Here is a 19804-nt window from a genome sequence, read left to right on the forward strand (position 1 = left end):
TGTTGAGATGTCTGCGGAAGAAACATTAGAAAAGGTGTTGGGGAGAAAGTGAGCGGGAAAAGACAGCTGGGGGTTAGTATCCAGAGCCCAGCCCTTCACACCACACACACACACACACACACACACACACACACACACACACACACCTCCGCGCCTCCACGGAGCCCAGGTGCAAGGACGAATCAGTCATTCATCTCCCACAAATTTCACAGCCTCTACTGTTTATGTTTGGGAGGAAACATTGGCAGTTCTTTGTGAACCTGTCATTCGCGAGTGTGCATGCATGTGTGTGTGGCATGCACAGCTGTGTGCTGGCCTCGCCAGGGGCTGTTTAATTGGACGTTTGCAGGTAATCACATGCCCATCCATTCTGCTGAACTGCCAAATTATTAGTTCAGTTACAGCTGCTGTTGTCATAGTTCTGTTTCCATTATGCAGCGGTCATTTCTTTAGCAAAGAATTTAAAAAGCCCCAGGCTCACACGCTCATTTTGCAGATGCAATGTCATTGCAGAATGGACATTTTTTAACTCTTAGATCCAGACCTGTGTCAGTTTCCGTTTTTCCCCTTCAAGGTGAATTTCTTGAGATCAGGGGTAGAGCCGGTGGGGAATTTTGCTCTTGTGTTTCTGCTCGGCTCAGTCAGTGTCTGCCACCTCGACAGGAAGGGGAAGAGGCTACAGCTGGCCCTGACTGGCTGCTGACAGGTTGCCATAGTTACAGGAAGTGAAGACAGAAATGACACGGGTGTTTAGACTCGTCTCTCGCTTTCTACCTGTTCCTCTTCTCCTGTTGTTCTTTCTGCCAGTCTTCATTTTGCTCTTTTTTTTTTAAATCAATCAGTCCTGTTTTTCATCTCAGTTGGATTTAATTTGCTTCTTCCTCCTGTCTCCCTGCTTTTTCCCTCCCTCATGTCTCTTCTGTATTGCAGCACAATGAGTTGCAGCATCTTCAGGTTTGCTCCCAGCATCTTAAGATATTGAGTGAACTGATGGAGTGCAGCCGCTCTCACACTCTGTTTATGTCTCATTCTCTTTCCCCTCCTCTCCCTCTTTCCTTCAGTCCTTCTCTGCCTAACTTCACAGTGCCTGGCTGTAGGCAGCAATGGCTTTTTTTCTTTGTGTGTCTATCTGTGCCCCTTGGGAGCTAATCAGATAGAATGATTCCTGTAGCTGAGCAGCCCCCGCCTCTTTCTCAGACCAAGCTCTACATTAATACAACAATCCAAACGCCAGACATTGTTTTCCCAGCATCATCTCCATCCACAGCCGCCTGTCTCACCCTAGTCCTTCCTCTTTCTTTCCCCCTCTCTATATCTATCTCTGTCTTTCTTTCCCTCTCTCAGCCCCTCCATTAATTCAGGTGCCTCAGCTCCTGCCCCTGCACCATTACAGCTTCCAGAGCCTCTCTAGCTCTCCCCGCACACTATCTCTCTCTCGCTCGCTCACTCGCTCTCTCTCTCTCTCTGTCTCTGTCTCTCTCTCTCTCTCTGTCTCTCTCTCTCTCTCTCCCACTCTCTCCCTCTCTCCCTCTCCCTCTCTCTTTCTCTCTCTCTCTTAGCCCCAGCCTACCAGACAGTCCCTCAGAGTCTGACACTGAATATAAAGCATGAGGACGGCTGCTACCTGCTCCACATACGCCCAGCCCTCTACTCCTCCTGACGGGCTCCTCAGAGGAGCCTGCCTCCGTCCGTCTCCCTCCTCACCTGTAGTTTTGAATCAAATTTTTTTTATTTTAAAGTAAAGATTGAGAAACGCTGCCCCCTGCTGGTGTAGCTACAGTAGTGAAAAGCAGTTTCCTCTAGTTTCAGGTATCTTTGCTCTCACCTTGTCTTTCTCCTTTGCTGTTTTTTACTTATTTGTAGGCAGCTGAGCTTGAAGTGTCTGTTTTTTTACGTTTCTCTAATGCATTTCTTCTCTTTGCCCTGCCTTTCCTCTTCTACAGGAAAAGCTTCATCCAACGATGACGATGTTCAGAAATCAGACGTGTCCTCAACAGGTCAGGGGGTTATCGACAAGGACCACCTGGGGCCACTCCTGCTGCAGGTAAGTCCAGCTCTCCACACTCGTCAGACAGACTGTTTAGTCAAGATTTGATTGGCCAATTGGCTGGTTGTGACTTCCTGTCGCTGTGCTGCCAGGCTCTGGACGGCTTCCTGTTTGTGGTGAACCGCGAAGGCAGCATCGTGTTCGTGTCGGACAACGTGACGCAGTACCTGCAGTACAAACAGGAGGAGCTCATCAACACCAGCGTGTACAACATTCTCCATGAGGACGACAGGGAGGAGTTCCACAAGAACCTGCCAAAGACCAACAGTGAGCAGTGAACACACCCACACTTACACACACAAACACACTCACACACTCACAGTGAAGCTGCACGTCTGCTCAGAACTAAACCCTGCTTGACATCTTCCACAGGGCCGAGGTTTAAAACAAACTTTGAGAGGTTACAACAACTGTGCACACACGTCAACGTAAACTCACTCAGTTATTTATTCATGCTCCTCCGTTCTTAAGTCCTTCCCTCATTATAATGAGGAGCTCTTGGGAAGCTTGTTCACGTGAATGAGAGCTTTTTTAGAAAGACACACACACACACACACACACACACACACACACACACACACACACACACACCTGACAAAACACACATGTGCACAGAAGCACCCACCCACTCGGTGCTAAGCAGGCAGAGCATAGCGCAGCTGTCAGTCACACTCAGTGGTCCAGACAGTGTAAAACAGGCCTGAGCTCTATTCAGATCCCATGGCAGCCATCTGGAAACTACTTACTGCTGAATAATGCACCTCCACACTTTCCTCTACTTAATTCACTGCATGTTTGCATGTGCACGTGTATGTGTATGTCTCATTGTGTATATTTACAAGCAAGTAATGTCAATCAAGGGATTGCATTTGCATTGAAGCTGCTGCATGTGTGTATAAGTCCATGAGTATGTGCACAGAGCACTATTTATAAAGCTGATTAATTATGGATATGTGTGCTCAACAGAACCTGCAACCCGATTAACTCCTCAGTAATGTTCCTAAAGCAGCGGCGGCTCCGACATGTCATTGACACGTTCTCACACTTATTCCTCCTTTTCCCCTGCACGCTCCTTTATTCATTCCCTCTCTTCATCTTTTAAGACTCATCTTTATCTACTTTTCCTCTGAGCGTCCCCTGTGACTCTCTCAGCTCACTCCTTCTCAGCCTCATTCATACTTAATATGGCTGCCTACTAAGATGAATATTGTGGTTGTCTGTTTCTCAACCTGCTTCTTTTCGGCGCTCCCACCCCTCATTGTGTCTCGCTCTGCTGCTCTGCCCCTTCATTATCTTTTGGGCCCATGAATGAAATGCGCTCTCGCTGCACATTCCTGTGGGATGACCACTGACCACGCCAGCTACAGTTAAATACACACACACAAAAACACCCAAGACACACACACATATAGTAACAAAAACAGACACATGCTCGTGCACAAAACGTGGAGTGAGCTTTTGTTGTTGGCCAGTGTGTTTTTTTGACCGCTCTGTCTTGCCTCGCTGTTGGATAATTGTGTCTGAAGGGAGTTGTCTGCCCCAGTGACTGTACTGTGTTCTCTCTGTGGAGGAGAGAAACTCAAGGCCTTGTTAAATCACCTCTCACTATCAGTTAGCCCCTCCCCACCACTAGCATCCTACCCCCCCCCCCCCCCCCCCATCATGTCTTGGTCTCCTAAGTCCTCTCTTGTATCCTCCCTCGCACCTGCCAGAAAGAAACCTCCGGCCAACTCAAGGCCCGACAAGGCTTCACACAGACCTTGGGGGACAGTCGGATGTCTCTGAAGTTTGCCTCCCCTTTCCCTCTCTTCCTCCCTCTCCCTCCTGTGAAGGTGACCCCGTCTAAATGTGTGTGTGTGTCTGTGTGTGTCTGTGTGTGTGAGAGCCGTGATGAGGAGTCAGGGCCTAAATGAGGATAGATGGCTGAGTGTCCCTGGCCTCTGCCTGCTGCAGAGCTGACTGAGAGGGAGAGATATTGGAAATCGACACCTTGGCTACATTAATCCCATGGTCCATTTAGCCAGGGATCCGAACAGCAGGAGAGGCTTCTGCTTCTCAATTTAAGAGGGAAAATACATGTTGCGGTGTGGTTTGTTTGTTTTGTTTGTGCGTGTGTGTGTGTGTGTGTTTGTGTGGATCCGTGGCAGGATAGGCGTGAGCTGTTTGTGATTTTTGATTACAGGCAATTCCTTCATAGCTGCATGTGTTTTTCAGTCCCGGGAGTAACAAGCTCATCCTGTTTTACTCCCAAGTGTAAAATTTCTGTCAGCACATGTCCTGATTTGTTTTTGTTTGTTTCTCTTTCAGTAAATGGAGTGTCGTGGGGAAGCGAGGCGGCCCGACAGAAGAGTCACACCTTCACTTGCCGGATGCTGGTCAAGTTTGGCCACGCCCACGGCCCCATGGAGGAGGGGCCAGGAGGGCCACGCTACGAGACCATGCAATGTTTTGCTCTTACCCAGCCCAAGGCCATGATTGAGGAGGGGGAAGGTACACTGGCAGTGTCTTATATTCACACTCTTTTAGTATAGTATTAATTATTTGTAATTTTTCTGTGTTGAAAAAATTACATTTGTGTCCTGCTGCACTAAAAAATGTGTTTTTCTTACATCACTTGAGCTTCACTGTGCTGGATATTGTGTGTGCAGACTTTAAAGGCTGTTTTCACATTTATCTGCTGAAAAGGAGAAATTTTTCTTATATCTGAGTTCTTATGAGCGTGATTTTGTTCCATCGCAACTAGTTTGGAACCAATTCTTGTCCAATATGGAAGGCAAACCTCCAGTGTACATTTCCTGAGAATGGGCTTTTCAGTGAAGTAGGAGACATCTGGTGTCCATTAGTTTAAGTTTTGAAATGAAAGATATTTTCATATTCGTAGACTCTTGATTTTTCAGTAAGGGAGAAGGAGATGTGCTTTTTGTAAGAAAGTTTTAAAAACAAAAATTTGGTTGAAAATCCCATCTTCAAATTACCATTTTGCAAAGCAACCACTTTGTAGATTAACAATTATCTGTTTATTTAGCATCTCATTTGAATTTGCCCCCATTTTTTGCTTCACCTGAAGCATTTTTTTAGGAGTTTCGTTCAGGAAGACATGCATTTTTCATGTGTGGGTAGTGGGCACATAAATCTGGTTTAATATCAAAGGGGGAAATGCACAAAAAACCACAAGAGGCTCCTCAAATGCAAAAATCAAGTCAAAAACATGATAAAAGGGTTTTTTTTGGTCAGAAGACAAGCACTACTTGTCTAAAGGCCTGGGTCTAAGAGTACAAACCTTTATGTGTATATGATATTTTATATTAACTCTAACCCTAACCCTTCTCCAGGCAATTTTCAGTATGATCAATCATCCTTAAGTACAATAAATTACTCTCCTCTCTCACCTGCAGACCTTCAGTCATGTATGATCTGTGTGGCCCGTCGGGTGACAGCCATGGAGAGAACGGAGAGTTTCAATACCCGGCATGAGCTCTCAGGTGAGGAGCTGCATACCCTGAAAACTTTCTCTAAACAAACAGACGCTGAAACAGATCATGACATTAATTCTTCAACCATGAATAGGTTTGACTCACTTCCTTTCGTCTTTGGTTTTCCCTCCCCCCACTTTTTGTCGTCCTTGTGTCCTCCCCGGCAGGTAAGCTGATCCAGATCGACCAGAACTCTCTGAGAGCATCAATGCGTCCAGGCTGGGAGGATTTGTTGAGGCGTTGCATTCAGATGTTCCTTCAGCACAGTGATGGGCAGCCCTGGTCGCACAAACGCCACTACCATGAGGGTGGGTCACACACAAAAACACACAAACGCATAAGCACTTCGAACTTAATGAATTGATTTTGTTTAGTTCTCTTATATTGACAGTTAAAAAGCTGCAGGAAAAATCATTAGGATGTTACTGTATATGTAATGTAATGAACAGTTTACTCGGTTGTGTATTCAGTCTTCTGTTTTACAATGCTGTGTTCTTATTATAGTTATGAAGGGTTTTTTTGTTACTACCAATCTATGCCAGGCCTCCGATCAGAAAAAAAACTCAAACACATATCAGTACATTAGTATTTCAATATTGATCTCATGAATACAAATGTCTGAGCACTACATTGATCCTCATTGTAATCAATGATTTGGCTCCAACAGAGAGGCAGTGATTGATGACCTTCTTTATCAGATAAGTGTTTAATTGTGTTAATCCTTCGTTTTATCCGTCTGCACAGCCTTTCTGCAGGGTCATGCTGAGACACCCCTGTACCGCTTCTCTCTGTCCGATGGCACTCCAGTCACAGCCCAGACCAAGAGCAAACTGTACCGTCATCCTATGAGCAACGAGCCGCAAGGCTTCATCTCCACTCACCTACTTCAGAGGTCAGAAACTGAAAATACACACACTCCTTTCAAACACAGCAAAGTATGTGTCATTTACTGTGTTGACAAAAAAAAGCACTTCCAGCATATCTATGTGAGGCAGCCAAGGCATTCATTCCACACGAATAGCTGAAGTAGCAGCTGAAGTAGCTTTTATACACTGACATCCTGTTAACAGTAAGAAGACTCCACGCAGGAACTGGTATTTTAGTTGGATTTATATCGAGTCTCTACAGGCTAAGAATGGTTATTGTGGAGGATTCAGCATTTTCAAGGTTTCTGCATTTTTCAGACTTTTTTTCTTCCCTTTCCTTCCACACAGGGAGCCAAATGGTTACCGCTCAGCTCAGGGTGCTAACATGATGCCTAACACTATGAGACAACAGGGCATGGGAGGCCCCAACTCAAATGCCCAAATGAACATGAACACCGGTGGGGGGATGGGTATGGGGGGCATGGGCAGCATGAACAGGGGCTTTGGCATGAATGAGCAGGGCCACATGGGTCACATGGGTCCGATGGGTGGCGGCTCTATGTACGGAGGGAGTAGTGGAGGAGGAAGTGGAGGTGGCGGCATGGGCAACCGCATGATGCAGATGAATCAGATGGGGCAGATGAATCAAGTGGGGCATATGAATCAAATGGGTCCCATGAATCACCCGGGCCAAGGCATGCAGCAGCACCCACAGCAGCACCCACAGCAGCCCCCGTTTCAGAGCAGCGGTGGGTTTGGGCTAAGTGGACTGAACAGTCCTTCAGGAAGCCCCCGAATGGGCGGCCCCCAGCCAGGACTCCTGATGTCACCTCGTAACCGAGGGAGCCCAAAAATGGGAGCCAACCAGTTCTCACCTGGAGGTATGTTGATCAGTGTCCAGTAATCAAACATCAGTGTCATTTATGAACTGACTTCTTTGTTTGATTGGGTTTCATGAGTTTTGTTTCTGTTCCAGGTATACATTCTCCCATGAGTGGCATTGGCAGTGGTGGAGGAGGTGGGGCGAGCACTACCACCTACTCAAGCAGCTCCCTAAATGCCCTACAAGCCATCAGTGAAGGAGTAGGGAGCTCCCTTCCATCTACCCTAACATCCCCCTCGCCAGCTCACAAACCAGACAGCTCTCCCAGCATCCACTCCTCCTCCTCTTCCTCTCAGCCCAGTCAGCCAGCCAAACCAGGCCAAGATGGCTCCAAAAGCCCAGTGGGAGGTTTGGGGCCTGGGCCCAGTGACCATCACCACCCCATGCACCATCACCATCATCATCAGCATCCTCAGGCTGAGAGTTCTGGAGACCGGCCAGACAGCCAGGCAGCTACAGCGACTAAAGAGTCTGGGGAGGGAAGCAATGAGGCGGGGGTGGCAAGCACTGAACCCCCTCGGAGGGTGCCAGACAGTAAAGGGCATAAGAAGTTGCTACAACTGTTGACTTCGCCAACTGAGGAACTGGGAATTGGCGGCAGTGGGCCAACAGGGCCTCCTATACCACCCCCGCCAACCAGCAGCAGCACTCCTGCAAGCTCAGAGAGTAAGGATCCCCCCGGAGGCATGACAAGCCCCTCATCCACTGGGGTCTCCTCGTCCTCCTCAGCCAGTGCCAATCCAGGCCAGGCAAGTGGGCCAGGGGGCGTGTCAACATCAATATCATCAGCCCACTACACAGGCTCACTGCAAGAAAAGCACAAGATCCTCCACAAGCTTCTTCAAAATGGCAATACTCCAGATGAGGTAGCTAAGATCACAGCTGAGGCTACTGGAAAGGTGTCACTGGGGGGCCAGGAGGGCACTGAGGTTGGAACAGGAGGATCAGGGGCCGGGAGTGGGCCTGGGTCGATCACGGAGCCGAAGCAAGAGCAGCATAGCCCCAAGAAGGAGAAGACCCATGCCCTCCTCCACTACCTCCTCAATAAGGATGATTCCAAAGAGCCAGTGGATGTCAAGCCCAAGGTTGAAGAGCTAGAAGGGAAGGGACCCCCAGGGGCTGCTGGCGGCCCTTCACGGGGCGGCCCCGGATCTGGGCCCACCCCTGCACCTGAACATCCTGAGAGCAAGATCAAGTCTGAACCACCTGATGATGTAAGAGTACTTCTTGTTTTATAAATAATTGAATTACTGCGCTATACTATTGTTATTTCCTGACTTTCAGTGATGATTACAGTATATCAAAGACAGCAGAGCTTTCTGTTTGGTCTTGCTTTAACTTAACTTCTTGTGATGTGGATGAATATGAATCTTCACATATACTTAAGTAATAAATCATTTGGGTTTTTGTTTCATGTTCAGTTGCACAACCTAGAGTCTATCCTGGGAGATCTGAGAGGTTCAAGCTCTGACTTTTACGCGGATCCCGCTGGAAGTGGAGGGTCAAATGACACAGGAAATAAACCCCAGGGTTGCCTTGACGACAGCCTGCAGGGTAAGTGGTTGAGGAGCCAAAGCCTATAAGAAGTGACAGTTACATGCAAGCTGAGTAGTCAGACATCATGTGTGATGAATATAAAATACCAGTCAAACATCAGGCATTATCAGAGTCAGAGTTTTGTTTCACTTCTTCAGCTTCATTCCTGGTCCTCATATATAACATATTCTATACATATACCTTTTATAAAGTATATCTTACCCTTCAAAAAGAAGTATTATTTTGATCTTTTATCCATAGTCTGGCAAGTCTACCTCTCTCTGTAGAGGAGTTTTATGCTTGGTAGTAAAAGCTGTTTGACTTTGTGTTTCCGACATCAAAGCAGTAATAAATACTACAAAACAATATGCATTTACTTCACATGCTCACTCTCTGAATAAATGATGATTTATAAGACCACACTGGTCAGAGTGAGCAGGGTGGATGAGTCAGATGGCACAGTGTAAAATGATACTTTAAATTTATGTAGATTATATTAATGTCTGTGGTTGGAAGACAAATAAGTTTGTGACCAGCGATTTACACTTTTTGTGTACAGGGAGTCCAGGTATGGGTCCGGGACCTCGGGGGCCCTTCCAGAGAGCCATGTCTATGGATGGAAAGCCTCCTGGTGGGCCTGGAGGGGCAGGAAGACGCCCCATGCTTATCAAGCAGGAGAACATGATGGGCAGCCCGGATGGCTATCCAGGAAACATGGGTGTGTGATTACTCTCTTCACTTTTCTCAGCCCCCCCCCCCCCCCACACTTATTAGGGAGCGTGTCCCCCAATTTAGGTTCTTTTTAGGTTCTATTTACCTATCTGGTACCCCTTAAACTTAAAGACACGTACCAACATGCTTAAGGACTTAGGGCTAAGACTGGACCACACTACTCTCCTTTAAAACCTTTACAATACTCATATGCACATCTCATGTTTATTTATTACCAGGACCAATGAATAGGGGGATGGTTCAGAGGTCTCCCATGGGAGGGTCGGGGGACTGGGGCATGCCCCGCTCCAGTGCCAGCCCAGTGGGTTCAGCAGGACATCCCTCCATGATGCGCCCAGGTATGGAGTACAACAATGCCAAGGGTATGATGGGAGGACCCATGGTCAGCCGCTCCAACAGCGTACCGGGGACCAGGTCTATGCTGCAACAACAGCTCATGGATATGGGTATGTCTGTCAAACTAGTTGCCAATTGGAGTTTTAATCATCACTAGCACAGCTGTGAGGATATGTACCAAAAAGCTGGCAGACAATTTGAAATATTGGAAAACAATGAACACACCCATCCAAATTGCTTTGGTAAATTCATCCTGAATCAGGTTTGAATTTTAAAGGACCAGTGTGTAAGATTTATTGGAATCAGGCAGAACAGACTTGGCAGAAATTTAATATAATATTCATAGGTGTATTATAATCCCATGAAAATAAGAATGATTATGTTTTTGTTACCTTAGAATGAGACCTTTATATCTATAGAGGGAGTGCTCCATGTTGCACTGCTATGTTACAGTAGACAAACCAAACACTGGCTTTAGAGAGAGCCTTCTGCATTTTTTTGCAAATTTTGCAGCCACGATAGATTCTCCTACATGCTTGGAAGGGGATGTTGAGGGGAGGGATATTCAGTTGGCTGCCACTAAATCTTACACACTGATCCTTTAAGACATCTGGCATGATGTTACATACTGTATATTAACTAATATGTGCTGTATGTGCCTGTGCATTACATGCTTAAAAAATCCTGGTGTTGAAACCTGTAGCTTCTGACTGCCTAGACAGTCTGTGAGCATGTGTATGAATTAAATTTGTATTGTTGTTTTGGTTTAGGTGGCTCTGGTGACATGGGTATGGGTATGAGCCCTTTCAGCCAGCAGGGCCAGCCAAACCAGTCCCCCTCCTGGCCAGACTCTATGATGGGCATGGAGGGCAGCAGGTCAGTGCTAAATCTCTAGTTGTTTGTGTTCATTCCTTCTGAGCTACAATGGGCTGAGTAAGTACTTTATCCTAAACCTCATGGTGAGTGTCTGTGTGTGTTGTAGACGCCCGTTTGGCAACACCTTGGATGATCTTCTGGTGCCTCCCACCACCAGTGAAGGTCAGAGTGACGAGCGGGCGCTTTTGGACCAGCTGGACTCTCTGCTGAATAATACGGATGGCATCGCGCTGGAAGAGATAGACCGAGCTCTGGGCATCCCAGACCTCGTCAGCCAGGTAGATCCTGAGAAAAGATTAGAAAAGAGGGATAAATATATCCCTTATCTCCGAGCTCCACGAGATCCTTCTAGAAGTAATGAAAAGACAAAAGAACAATGTGCAGGTCATGACTCATAAGTGTGCTTTAAATTCATCTTTGCGTTAGATATTTCAGTCATGACTCATAGTGTTCAGAATGTTCTTTTACTGAAGAGAGATAGATGAGCCCACACGGATCCATCTGCACTGCTTAGAAAAAGACAATTACAGAGCCAATGAATTGGAAATTAATCAATAAGATGAAAAAGTTTGACAAACTTCTCTTTTTGTCCTCTTGTCGTGTCTGCTGCAGAATCAGGGAGGAGAACAGCAGATGGAACCTTTCCCAGGGCAGGACCCATCCATGGTTCTTGACCAGAAGCCTATGTATGGACAAGGCTATCCCGGACCCCCGGCCATGCCTATGCAGACTGGCTATGGAGGGAATCCCATGCAGGGACAGTCCCAACAAGGGGGGTTTGGGCCCATGCTCTCTCAGATGGGCCAAGGTGGCAACTTCCCTGGTATGGGTGGAATGGGGGGCATGGGTCACCCTCGTGCCAACATGATGAGACCCAGGATGATGAGTGCCAACAAGCCCATGAGGCTCCAGCTGCAACAAAGACTGCAGGGACAGCAGGTACAAATCAGAGCTAACATGTTGTACAAGGTCTGTTCACACTGTAAAAATTATAAAATGAAGTGTACTTATCAAGGCCAACATGCATATTAAAATCACTTAGTGTGGGGGTGATGTTGTACCACAATTTAATGCACAGTAGGAATGAAGGACCTACTTAAAACTGGAAAACAGTTTACTCACATTAATGGCTTTTTGAGTTGTAGCTTCAGTCTATAATTTGATGATCGATGACTCATGCATTGCATAGCTTTATTATTTTCAAAAATGCTGCAGTCCATGCAGTAGATTTCCTGTTTTCTAAGTGCTGAAATAATGTATATTCAATGTTAGCACATAGTCTATAATTTATCTGTAAATAATTGAGGAGGTTATTTGCTCTTTTCCCTCTTCAGTTCATGAATCAGACACGGCAGGGCATGGGCATGAAGATGGAGAACCCGGGAGGCAACCCTGGCATGAGGCCCGGCATGCAGCCTGGCATGGCAGGACAGGTAGATGACAAACACCTTTTTAATTTTATTATAAATCACAGTGATACTAAAGTTTAATGGGAGACTGAATATGATTGTTGTTGTTTTCATATCAGAATCAGAATCAAATTTGCCAAGTCTGTTCACATATACAAATAGCAACTTACAAAGCATGCATGCTTCAAGGGAGAAGTTTGAAGTTTGTCTACACATATCTCAGACATCCTGACTCAGACTAACTCATGATCTGGTAACCACGTCAGCACCAATGATCTTTTCAGCAGACCTCATTGTCTGTTGTAGTCTTTTCTTTTCTTGTTCAATGTCTGATTTAAAGCAGATTCACTTACAAAGAGCAAACTGATTGCCATGAAGAAGTGAATCAACATATTCTGTGGCTTTCTCAGCTACTGAAAGAAGTACTTCACTTGCCGGGCCTTTTTTCAGAGTTTGTTCTGAGGTTACTTTAGGTGCCAGGAGATAGTAGTTCTCTGACATATGGTTTTCATGTTCAGCACAGTCGTATTGAGTCTGGTAATATCTACAGAGATCTCCACAGTTTTAAGTTCTTGTTTAAGTGTTCAAGTTATTATGACTGCAGCAGAAACCCAGTTGGTCAACCTCTGGTCAGTATGCAGACCTGTTTCTGTATCAGATTAGGTAGATATTAGTAGACATATCATCTGTGAACCTCAGTTTGGGATTCCCAGTGTTGGAGTCTGAGTGTAAATGTATTTATGGAGTAAAATGTTAATGTGTTGATCCAGCTTAAATGTGTTTTTTGTATGTATATGTATATATTTTATGAAAGCTCCAAATCTGTTTATACCGGAACTATTGTCACATAACAGCCCTTCTCAAACAGACACAGACTGATTATATGTTTCTTTTTTCACAGCCGGGCTTCCTCAATGCTCAGATGATGGCTCAGCGCAGCAGAGAGATCGTCAACATGCAGATGAGGAGGCAGCGCATGATGATGCTGATGCAGCAGCAACAGCAACAGCAGGCGGCCGCGGCAGCTGCTGCAGCGGCAGGAGGATTCAGTCCTCCTCCAAACGTCACAGCTCCTGGTGGCATGGACAACCCTATGGGAGGGCCAAACATGGGCCAGCCAGGCCCCCAGCAGTTTGGTTATGGAGGGAGTTATGGTGAGTTTACTGACACCCAACAGAATACTGCTGCTCCCTGGTGGTGAGTCCATGCACTGCAGAGTTTTGGCTGTAGTTTAACATTTGACATATTAAAAGGAAGATTGGCAGATGTATTTATGGTTTAAAAAAAAAAAAAAAAAAAAAATTGTTCGAAGGCTGTCCATGTACATCTCCCTTGTCTCTGTTTTTTTATAGTCAGACCAAATATTGTTATTGAAGGGATAGTAAGTATCAGAACACACCCCCAGGCAACCAGATCGTCATCTATCTTTATATATCACTGTGTCTCAGTTATCTTTTATCTAGTGTCTGCTGATAAAGGTGTGAGCTGAAGCTGGATGTTTTATCTCCACAGGGATGGGCCAGCAGGGAGACCCCTCATTCGGGTCGTCAGGCGGAAGTCCTCCTAACGCCATGATGCCAGGCCGCCTGGGGCCTCAGAACCCCATGATGCAACAGCACCCACAAGGCGGTCCCATGTACCAGGGGGCAGATATGAAAGGCTGGTCGCAAGGGGGAATGGCACGCAACAGGTTTGTGCTACAAACAAAGCAGATCAAGCCTGAGTTTTTCTCTTGATCAATGTGCACAGTTGAACACCGTTCTCTCTTTCACCAGTTCGTACCCTCAGCAGCAGTTTGGGCAGCAGGGACCTCCAGGGCAGCAACAGTTTGCGCAGCAGGGGAATCCAGGCCAGTATGGGGGCATGATAATGAACGGGGGCATGCCAGCCAGCGGAGGAGGAGGTCACATGGGCCAGATGGGAGGGCAGATGGGCATGAATCCAATGGTGATGGGACGCATGCCTATGGGGCCTGAGCAGGTAGGTCGGAGTACAAATATACTGTAGCTTTGATTAATGTTTACGCACTATTCTTCATCACACTTTCTCTCCTTTTCCTCTTCTCAATCTAGAAATATTGCTGAACATCGTGACAGAAGCATTTGTCTCACTGTGATCTCCACTCAGAGATAGGACATGGCTGCAGCACTGGAGTGTGTGGAGGACCCGTCAGTGTGTCTGCGTGTAGTGCTGCACTCCCACCAGACGGGGGAGTGAACTTCCTTTGGACTCAAGGCCAGTCATGGCAGTCTGGCAACCTGAGGAAAACAGAAATGGAGACACACAGCGTTTATAAAAATCTGAAACACTGTGACACATTTACACATAAATCAGTCAGATAGATTCCTCTCGTAGACTGTAGTTTTAATATTCCTCTCTTTTTGAGCGGTGTGTGTGCGCCTCTGTAAACACACACCACTTGCTGTGGACCAAACAGTGAAGGTGGACAGACGCTTGAGTAGATCACAGACTTCAACATGGACAGACGTGTGAAGACATCCTCTCCTTTTGTCGAATGTACCATGAAGCTGTGTTCAGATTTAAAAATGTCTTGTTTCTGAACTTTGTGGGATTTTTATTCACCGTCTCTTTGCTGCTCCTGGAGGAATCTCTGCATACAGTAAACACGGTTCCAGATGACGAGCCATCAGATTGTGACACTCAGATGAATGTCATTAAGCAGTAGCACATTGTTTCGTCCTCCAGGACGTCGCGGGGCTAAAGTACGACTGAATTACTTGTTGGCTGATTGCACTTTAAGGAAAGGCCAACATCAAAAGGATTGTGGCAATATAGAGGCCTTTATCCAAGAATTAATTCATAGCAGCAGACATTTACTGTTTATTTTTGTTTGTGTGTTCTCCAAGTTTTCCTCTCTGTGAAATGGGGGCTGTTGATTGGAAATGGGTAACCTTGATGATCTTTGTTCTAAAGTGGGAACCAGTAGAAAGGCAGCAAGCACAGATTTTATCCAACACTTTCGTCTACAGTGTGCCGATTTATTACAAGAAGAGAAATGAACCGTTTTTAAGTCATTTTAAAGTCACTCTTGAAACAAACAGACTTCTATTAATGTTCAAAATTCCACTTATATTTATACAGATTCATGAGGTGATCGTTTTTGTCATTCCAGAGGTAATTTTTAAATCAAAATCTTGCAGATATTTTGGTTACTTAACACCGATTTACAGTGTTACAAGTGAAGAAATATAATTGATTGCCAGATATGAAATTGATGTCTGTATTAGCACACACTTGAAGGAAAAGTGTGCGTGACATTTCAGTGTAGGTGTGCAGATTTCTAGCAATAATCCTTCCTCCTGGTTTTCCTCTGAGGACAAAGCTGAAGCATCATTTACTCAAAGCGACGGTACTGCAGTATTAGACATGATGTCTTGTTTGGAGCTTCTTTTGTTCTTTTTTTTTCTTTGTCTGTGAATATGAATTGTAAATATGCTTCAAATGTACTATATATAAATATATATAAGCTTTTGTAGGTCACATACTGTTTTTGCACAGATTGTAAGGCTTGATATTTAAAAGTGTAATTTTCTTATTCCGTCATAGGTCAGCTTTTATTTTCAATACTTTAACCATTGGTTGGAAAGGAAGGGCCTCTTTTTTTGTAAGCAGTACGTGTTGATTTTCTTTCATACTGCCACTTTCATCCTCTCAGAAAGCACTTTTTTTAATTTGTGATTTTCAAATCATGAATTTCTCCTTATTTTCTGAGAACATAGTCTTAGCTAAAGAGGTGCTAGTAAGTAAACATGTAATTTTTTTTTTTAATAAATTATTTTTCTTTCAACAAATAAAGGAGAAAAAAACAGAACATGAAGTATGCCTATACGAAAAGAGTTGACACATGATTGTGTTAGGCTTCTAGGGGCCCAGATGTCTTACTGGTATGTGGGTTGATATTTTCTGAACTGAACCTCATGCTTCCATGTGTGACTTTAAGTTTCTCTCCTGAGATTTCTGTGTTTTGGGTTTTTGCTGATTTGATCTTTCAGCTAAAATCGTTCAGCCTCAGATATGAGACTTTAGAAAACAGTCCCACTGTATAACTGTCCATGAGTCTTTCTTTTTTCTTTCTTGGTTTATTAACAGATGTTTTAATCCCGCTGGAAGCAACACAAGCAGTTTGAATCTCTAATTACCTGTCAGTCTTTGGTCAGGTGACTGTTGTTTTCTTGACATTTGCCTTTATTTTTTGTCTTATTTCCTGTGAAGCTTTTGTTGAGAAATCTACCTTTTGAAGACACGCTCAATCCAAAGATTTTTGTTTGTCATTCTGCAGTGCTTAGAAACAATTCCTGATGTAGATCGTGCAAGTACTCATGTGTGCTTTTACTGTTGCACATAACCTATAATATACATTGAACTAAATATGTTTAATTGCATATATTATATTCCCATCCGTATGACATAGAGTAGAAACGAGTCTGGTTCTGCTGAGGTAGTTTGATTTTTGTTTGTGATTGTTTCTTCCTTTCTGTAGAACTTATGGCCAGTTGATTTGTGGTGCTACAAACGGTTATTTCACAAGAGATTGTCGAGATTTTCTAAGCTGGAAAGAAAGTTTCATGATTGATGTCATATGTCTGAGAATGATAGCTCAGAGTTATTTCTTCTTCTTTTTTTTCTTTTTTTTTTGTCTACCCCAGTCTCAATGAAGAATACACAAAAAAAGTGTCTGTGCTTTGCTTTAAAGGAAAGAAAGGAGAAAAACACATCTGGGAAACATACAGTCATTATTACAGGATGTAAAATACTATTGCTTTTTTTTCTTACCTTGTTTCTTGATGTTAATATCGATGTAAATACAAATTTATATTTAAACATTACAATGTCTCTGCTGTCTTTGTGCAAAGTTTCATTTCGTACATGAGTCAAAAATCCTGCAGCCACAGATCAGTCTGTCAGAAAACTTTATTTTTTAAATAAATGAATCAGTGATTTATTGATTATTAAAAGAGTTGACAATTAATTTTCTGTCGATTAATCATATATAGCTTTAAAGCACCTTTTTGTACAGATTATTGCTGTTCAAACTGCTTCATAGATGACTGACAAGCTGATAATAAGACAGTACAAATGCAAACAGTAAAACTAATGCAGATATGAGAGTAATGCATGAAACACTGAGCTGTGGAGGTGATTTACAGGTCACAGACACTTCAACATCAGGAAAAAAAGATTCCTAACTGAGTAATAATGAAACGTGATGATGACTGGAGACTGCCTGTCTGTTAGTGGGAGGTGTGTGTGTGTGTGTGTGTGTGTGTTAGGGGAAGGGAGTCAGAGGTTTGCGGAGGGAATTCAGAGTGTGAAGGACATGTGTGTGGCAAATTCTTGTTAGTGTACTGGGAAAGATGAGAGCCTCCTTTCAGACTGGCTGTTGTCAGTCCATGCTGCCGTCTGCAGCCTCGCTTTCATCTGCTGTTTGTTTCCTGCAACTGGTCACCTCCCACAGTGTGAGCTTTTGTCATTAATCATCCCACTCTCTTTCGTTCTCTTAATGATCTCTCCATGAAAATATCTCACCCTGAGCTGAATATTCCTCAGGCTGTCTCAACCTGCTGCTGCTTCCTCTGTACCCAGTCAAAGCTTTAAATAACTTTTCTTTCACAGGTTTAGTATTTGTAATGATGTAATTCTGTAAACAGTTTAAAACAATAGCTGCCAAGTCACGTTAGACTGACTCATTCAACCCTTGAAATTCTCCAGTCATGATTAAGAGTTTCACTTTGGTTTCATGTTATAACTTCACACACAGAAAAATACCTCTGTTTCATTTTATAGGAAAATTTAATTTAAGGAAATAAAACTATTTAATCTTCATTCTTAATCATTCTTAGACAAGAGCATGGCCCTGTGTCAGTCGGTCCACCACTTTGGTTCAGACTTAAATTCTTCAACAATTAGACGTACTGAAATGAACTCTTATGTTCCCAGAGGATTAATCCCAATGATCTATGTAACACCACCAACAGGTAAAGGTTTTCATTTATCTGCTCAAAATATCTCAACATTTACTGGAACAATTACCACACATTTTTGCACAGATATTCATGATCCCCAGACACTTTTTCCTAATGATGTTGATGATCCCTTAACTTTTCTGCTATGTGGTGGACATTTGATTTTGAGAGAAATGTCTCAATAACCATTGGATTGATTGCTATGAAACTTGGACACATGAATGTTTTCCTCAGGGTGGATTCTTATAACTTCAATGACCCCTTAATTACTTTTTCATCTAGTGCCAAATGACCAAATAAAAAAACTAATGACATTCCTATCAGCCTCAATTATACTTTGTGTTTAGTGCTCATTAGCAAATGTTGGCATGCTAACACACTACAATATGCTGGTGAACATGTTAAATAAACATAACATTGTCATTGTGGCCACGTTAGCATGCTGAACCCTCTATCTCAAAGCCCTGTTGTGCCCATTTATTGGCCTCACTGAGGCACTGTATCACTCTTGTTCAAATAATAATGGTTGTAGCTGTGGACCCCCGCAGTTCAACAAGGTTGCCAGTTGAATTAAAATTGACTATCTGGCTGTCATTCTACACAGTGTAGCTCAACTTTTTGGGATGATCAATTCCTCTGTCTGGTTTCAATCAGAATCCCAGAAAAGTTGTGAATTGGACATATATAAAGCAAAAGCCTTTTTAAGAAAAGATATCCCTCAAACTTTTTTGTTTTGTTTTATAACATAGATATACAGTAGCACCCAGAATTACCCATATGCTCTCTGGTTGTTGTATCAAATCCATGACCAGCCCAACAAACTGCATAAACCCCTCTGATGAAGGTTGAACGGTTCCTAAAACAGCAGAGTTAGAAATAAAAAATTTATTAATATTAGTCATCTTGACAAAAAACTGAGCCCCTTTATTGTTTCCCCCAAATACTGTGTTTCTATATGTATCCAACATACAACAAAAACATTAAACATACAATGATGACACCAACTGGCAAGAATGAACCACTTTAAGAAACAACCTTCACAGCAAAATGTTAACTTATTTTTTCTCAAAACGTTCAGTTATGCAATTAATGTAATCTGAAAAAATATTATCAGTATGAAAGGTACAGTTAATTTGCATATTGTAGAAAACGAAACTATACTTTTATTTAATAAACTAAATAAAGTGCAGCTTTTATCCCAAGTACAATCTTTCCATAAAGCCTTTAAAATAACAGAATGGACTAACCCTAACCCTAACCCAATCTGCGGGTAAGATTAAGGAAACATATATCCACACAGACGTGGTTCCCCATAACGCACATTTTAATGTAATCTTACAGTTTTAGACATTAAGTTTCATTTACGCTTCACTGATGCAGCTAAATATAGGCTATTTCTCCATTTAAAAAAAAAATGTTTGGCATAAGTGATTTCAGCTGCCATCTGAGGGGTTTCCCGTGTGCGTGTGCGCGTGTGTGCAGCAGGAGGAGCAGGGTGGAGCAGGAGGCGGGATGCACCAATGGAAAAGACGCACCGATCTTCGATTGGACCAGACGCGCAGTGTGCGCACGCAAGACGCGCCTAGCGAAGCTTAAAGACTTGGCTTTTTTCCGGGACGTGAGACAAGAGGGTCCGAGACACCTGTCAGTAGGACTATACAT

General features: G+C 43.9%; 1 protein-coding gene across 3 annotated transcripts in view; it reads left to right on the forward strand.

The window, feature by feature from the left end:
* The window catches only part of LOC128356914 (nuclear receptor coactivator 3-like), a 60028-nt gene extending 44086 nt beyond the window's left edge, over window positions 1–15942 (forward strand). For all 3 annotated transcript variants that reach the window (XM_053317102.1, XM_053317101.1, XM_053317099.1), the window contains 19 exons: window positions 1944–2044; window positions 2140–2314; window positions 4355–4537; window positions 5443–5529; window positions 5688–5828; window positions 6265–6412; window positions 6735–7267; window positions 7363–8483; window positions 8691–8823; window positions 9365–9523; window positions 9756–9983; window positions 10644–10749; window positions 10856–11027; window positions 11362–11688; window positions 12084–12182; window positions 13060–13312; window positions 13671–13848; window positions 13934–14138; window positions 14231–15942. In XM_053317102.1, the coding sequence (XP_053173077.1) occupies window positions 1944–2044; window positions 2140–2314; window positions 4355–4537; window positions 5443–5529; window positions 5688–5828; window positions 6265–6412; window positions 6735–7267; window positions 7363–8483; window positions 8691–8823; window positions 9365–9523; window positions 9756–9983; window positions 10644–10749; window positions 10856–11027; window positions 11362–11688; window positions 12084–12182; window positions 13060–13312; window positions 13671–13848; window positions 13934–14138; window positions 14231–14242 (4361 nt within the window). In that variant the 3' untranslated portion in view covers window positions 14243–15942. The remainder of the gene's footprint in view (window positions 1–1943; window positions 2045–2139; window positions 2315–4354; window positions 4538–5442; window positions 5530–5687; window positions 5829–6264; window positions 6413–6734; window positions 7268–7362; window positions 8484–8690; window positions 8824–9364; window positions 9524–9755; window positions 9984–10643; window positions 10750–10855; window positions 11028–11361; window positions 11689–12083; window positions 12183–13059; window positions 13313–13670; window positions 13849–13933; window positions 14139–14230) is intronic.
* The last annotated feature ends 3862 nt before the right edge of the window (window positions 15943–19804 follow it).

Source organism: Scomber japonicus, chromosome 4 (genome assembly GCF_027409825.1).
Source record: "Scomber japonicus isolate fScoJap1 chromosome 4, fScoJap1.pri, whole genome shotgun sequence".
Taxonomy (NCBI): Eukaryota; Metazoa; Chordata; class Actinopteri; order Scombriformes; family Scombridae; genus Scomber; species Scomber japonicus.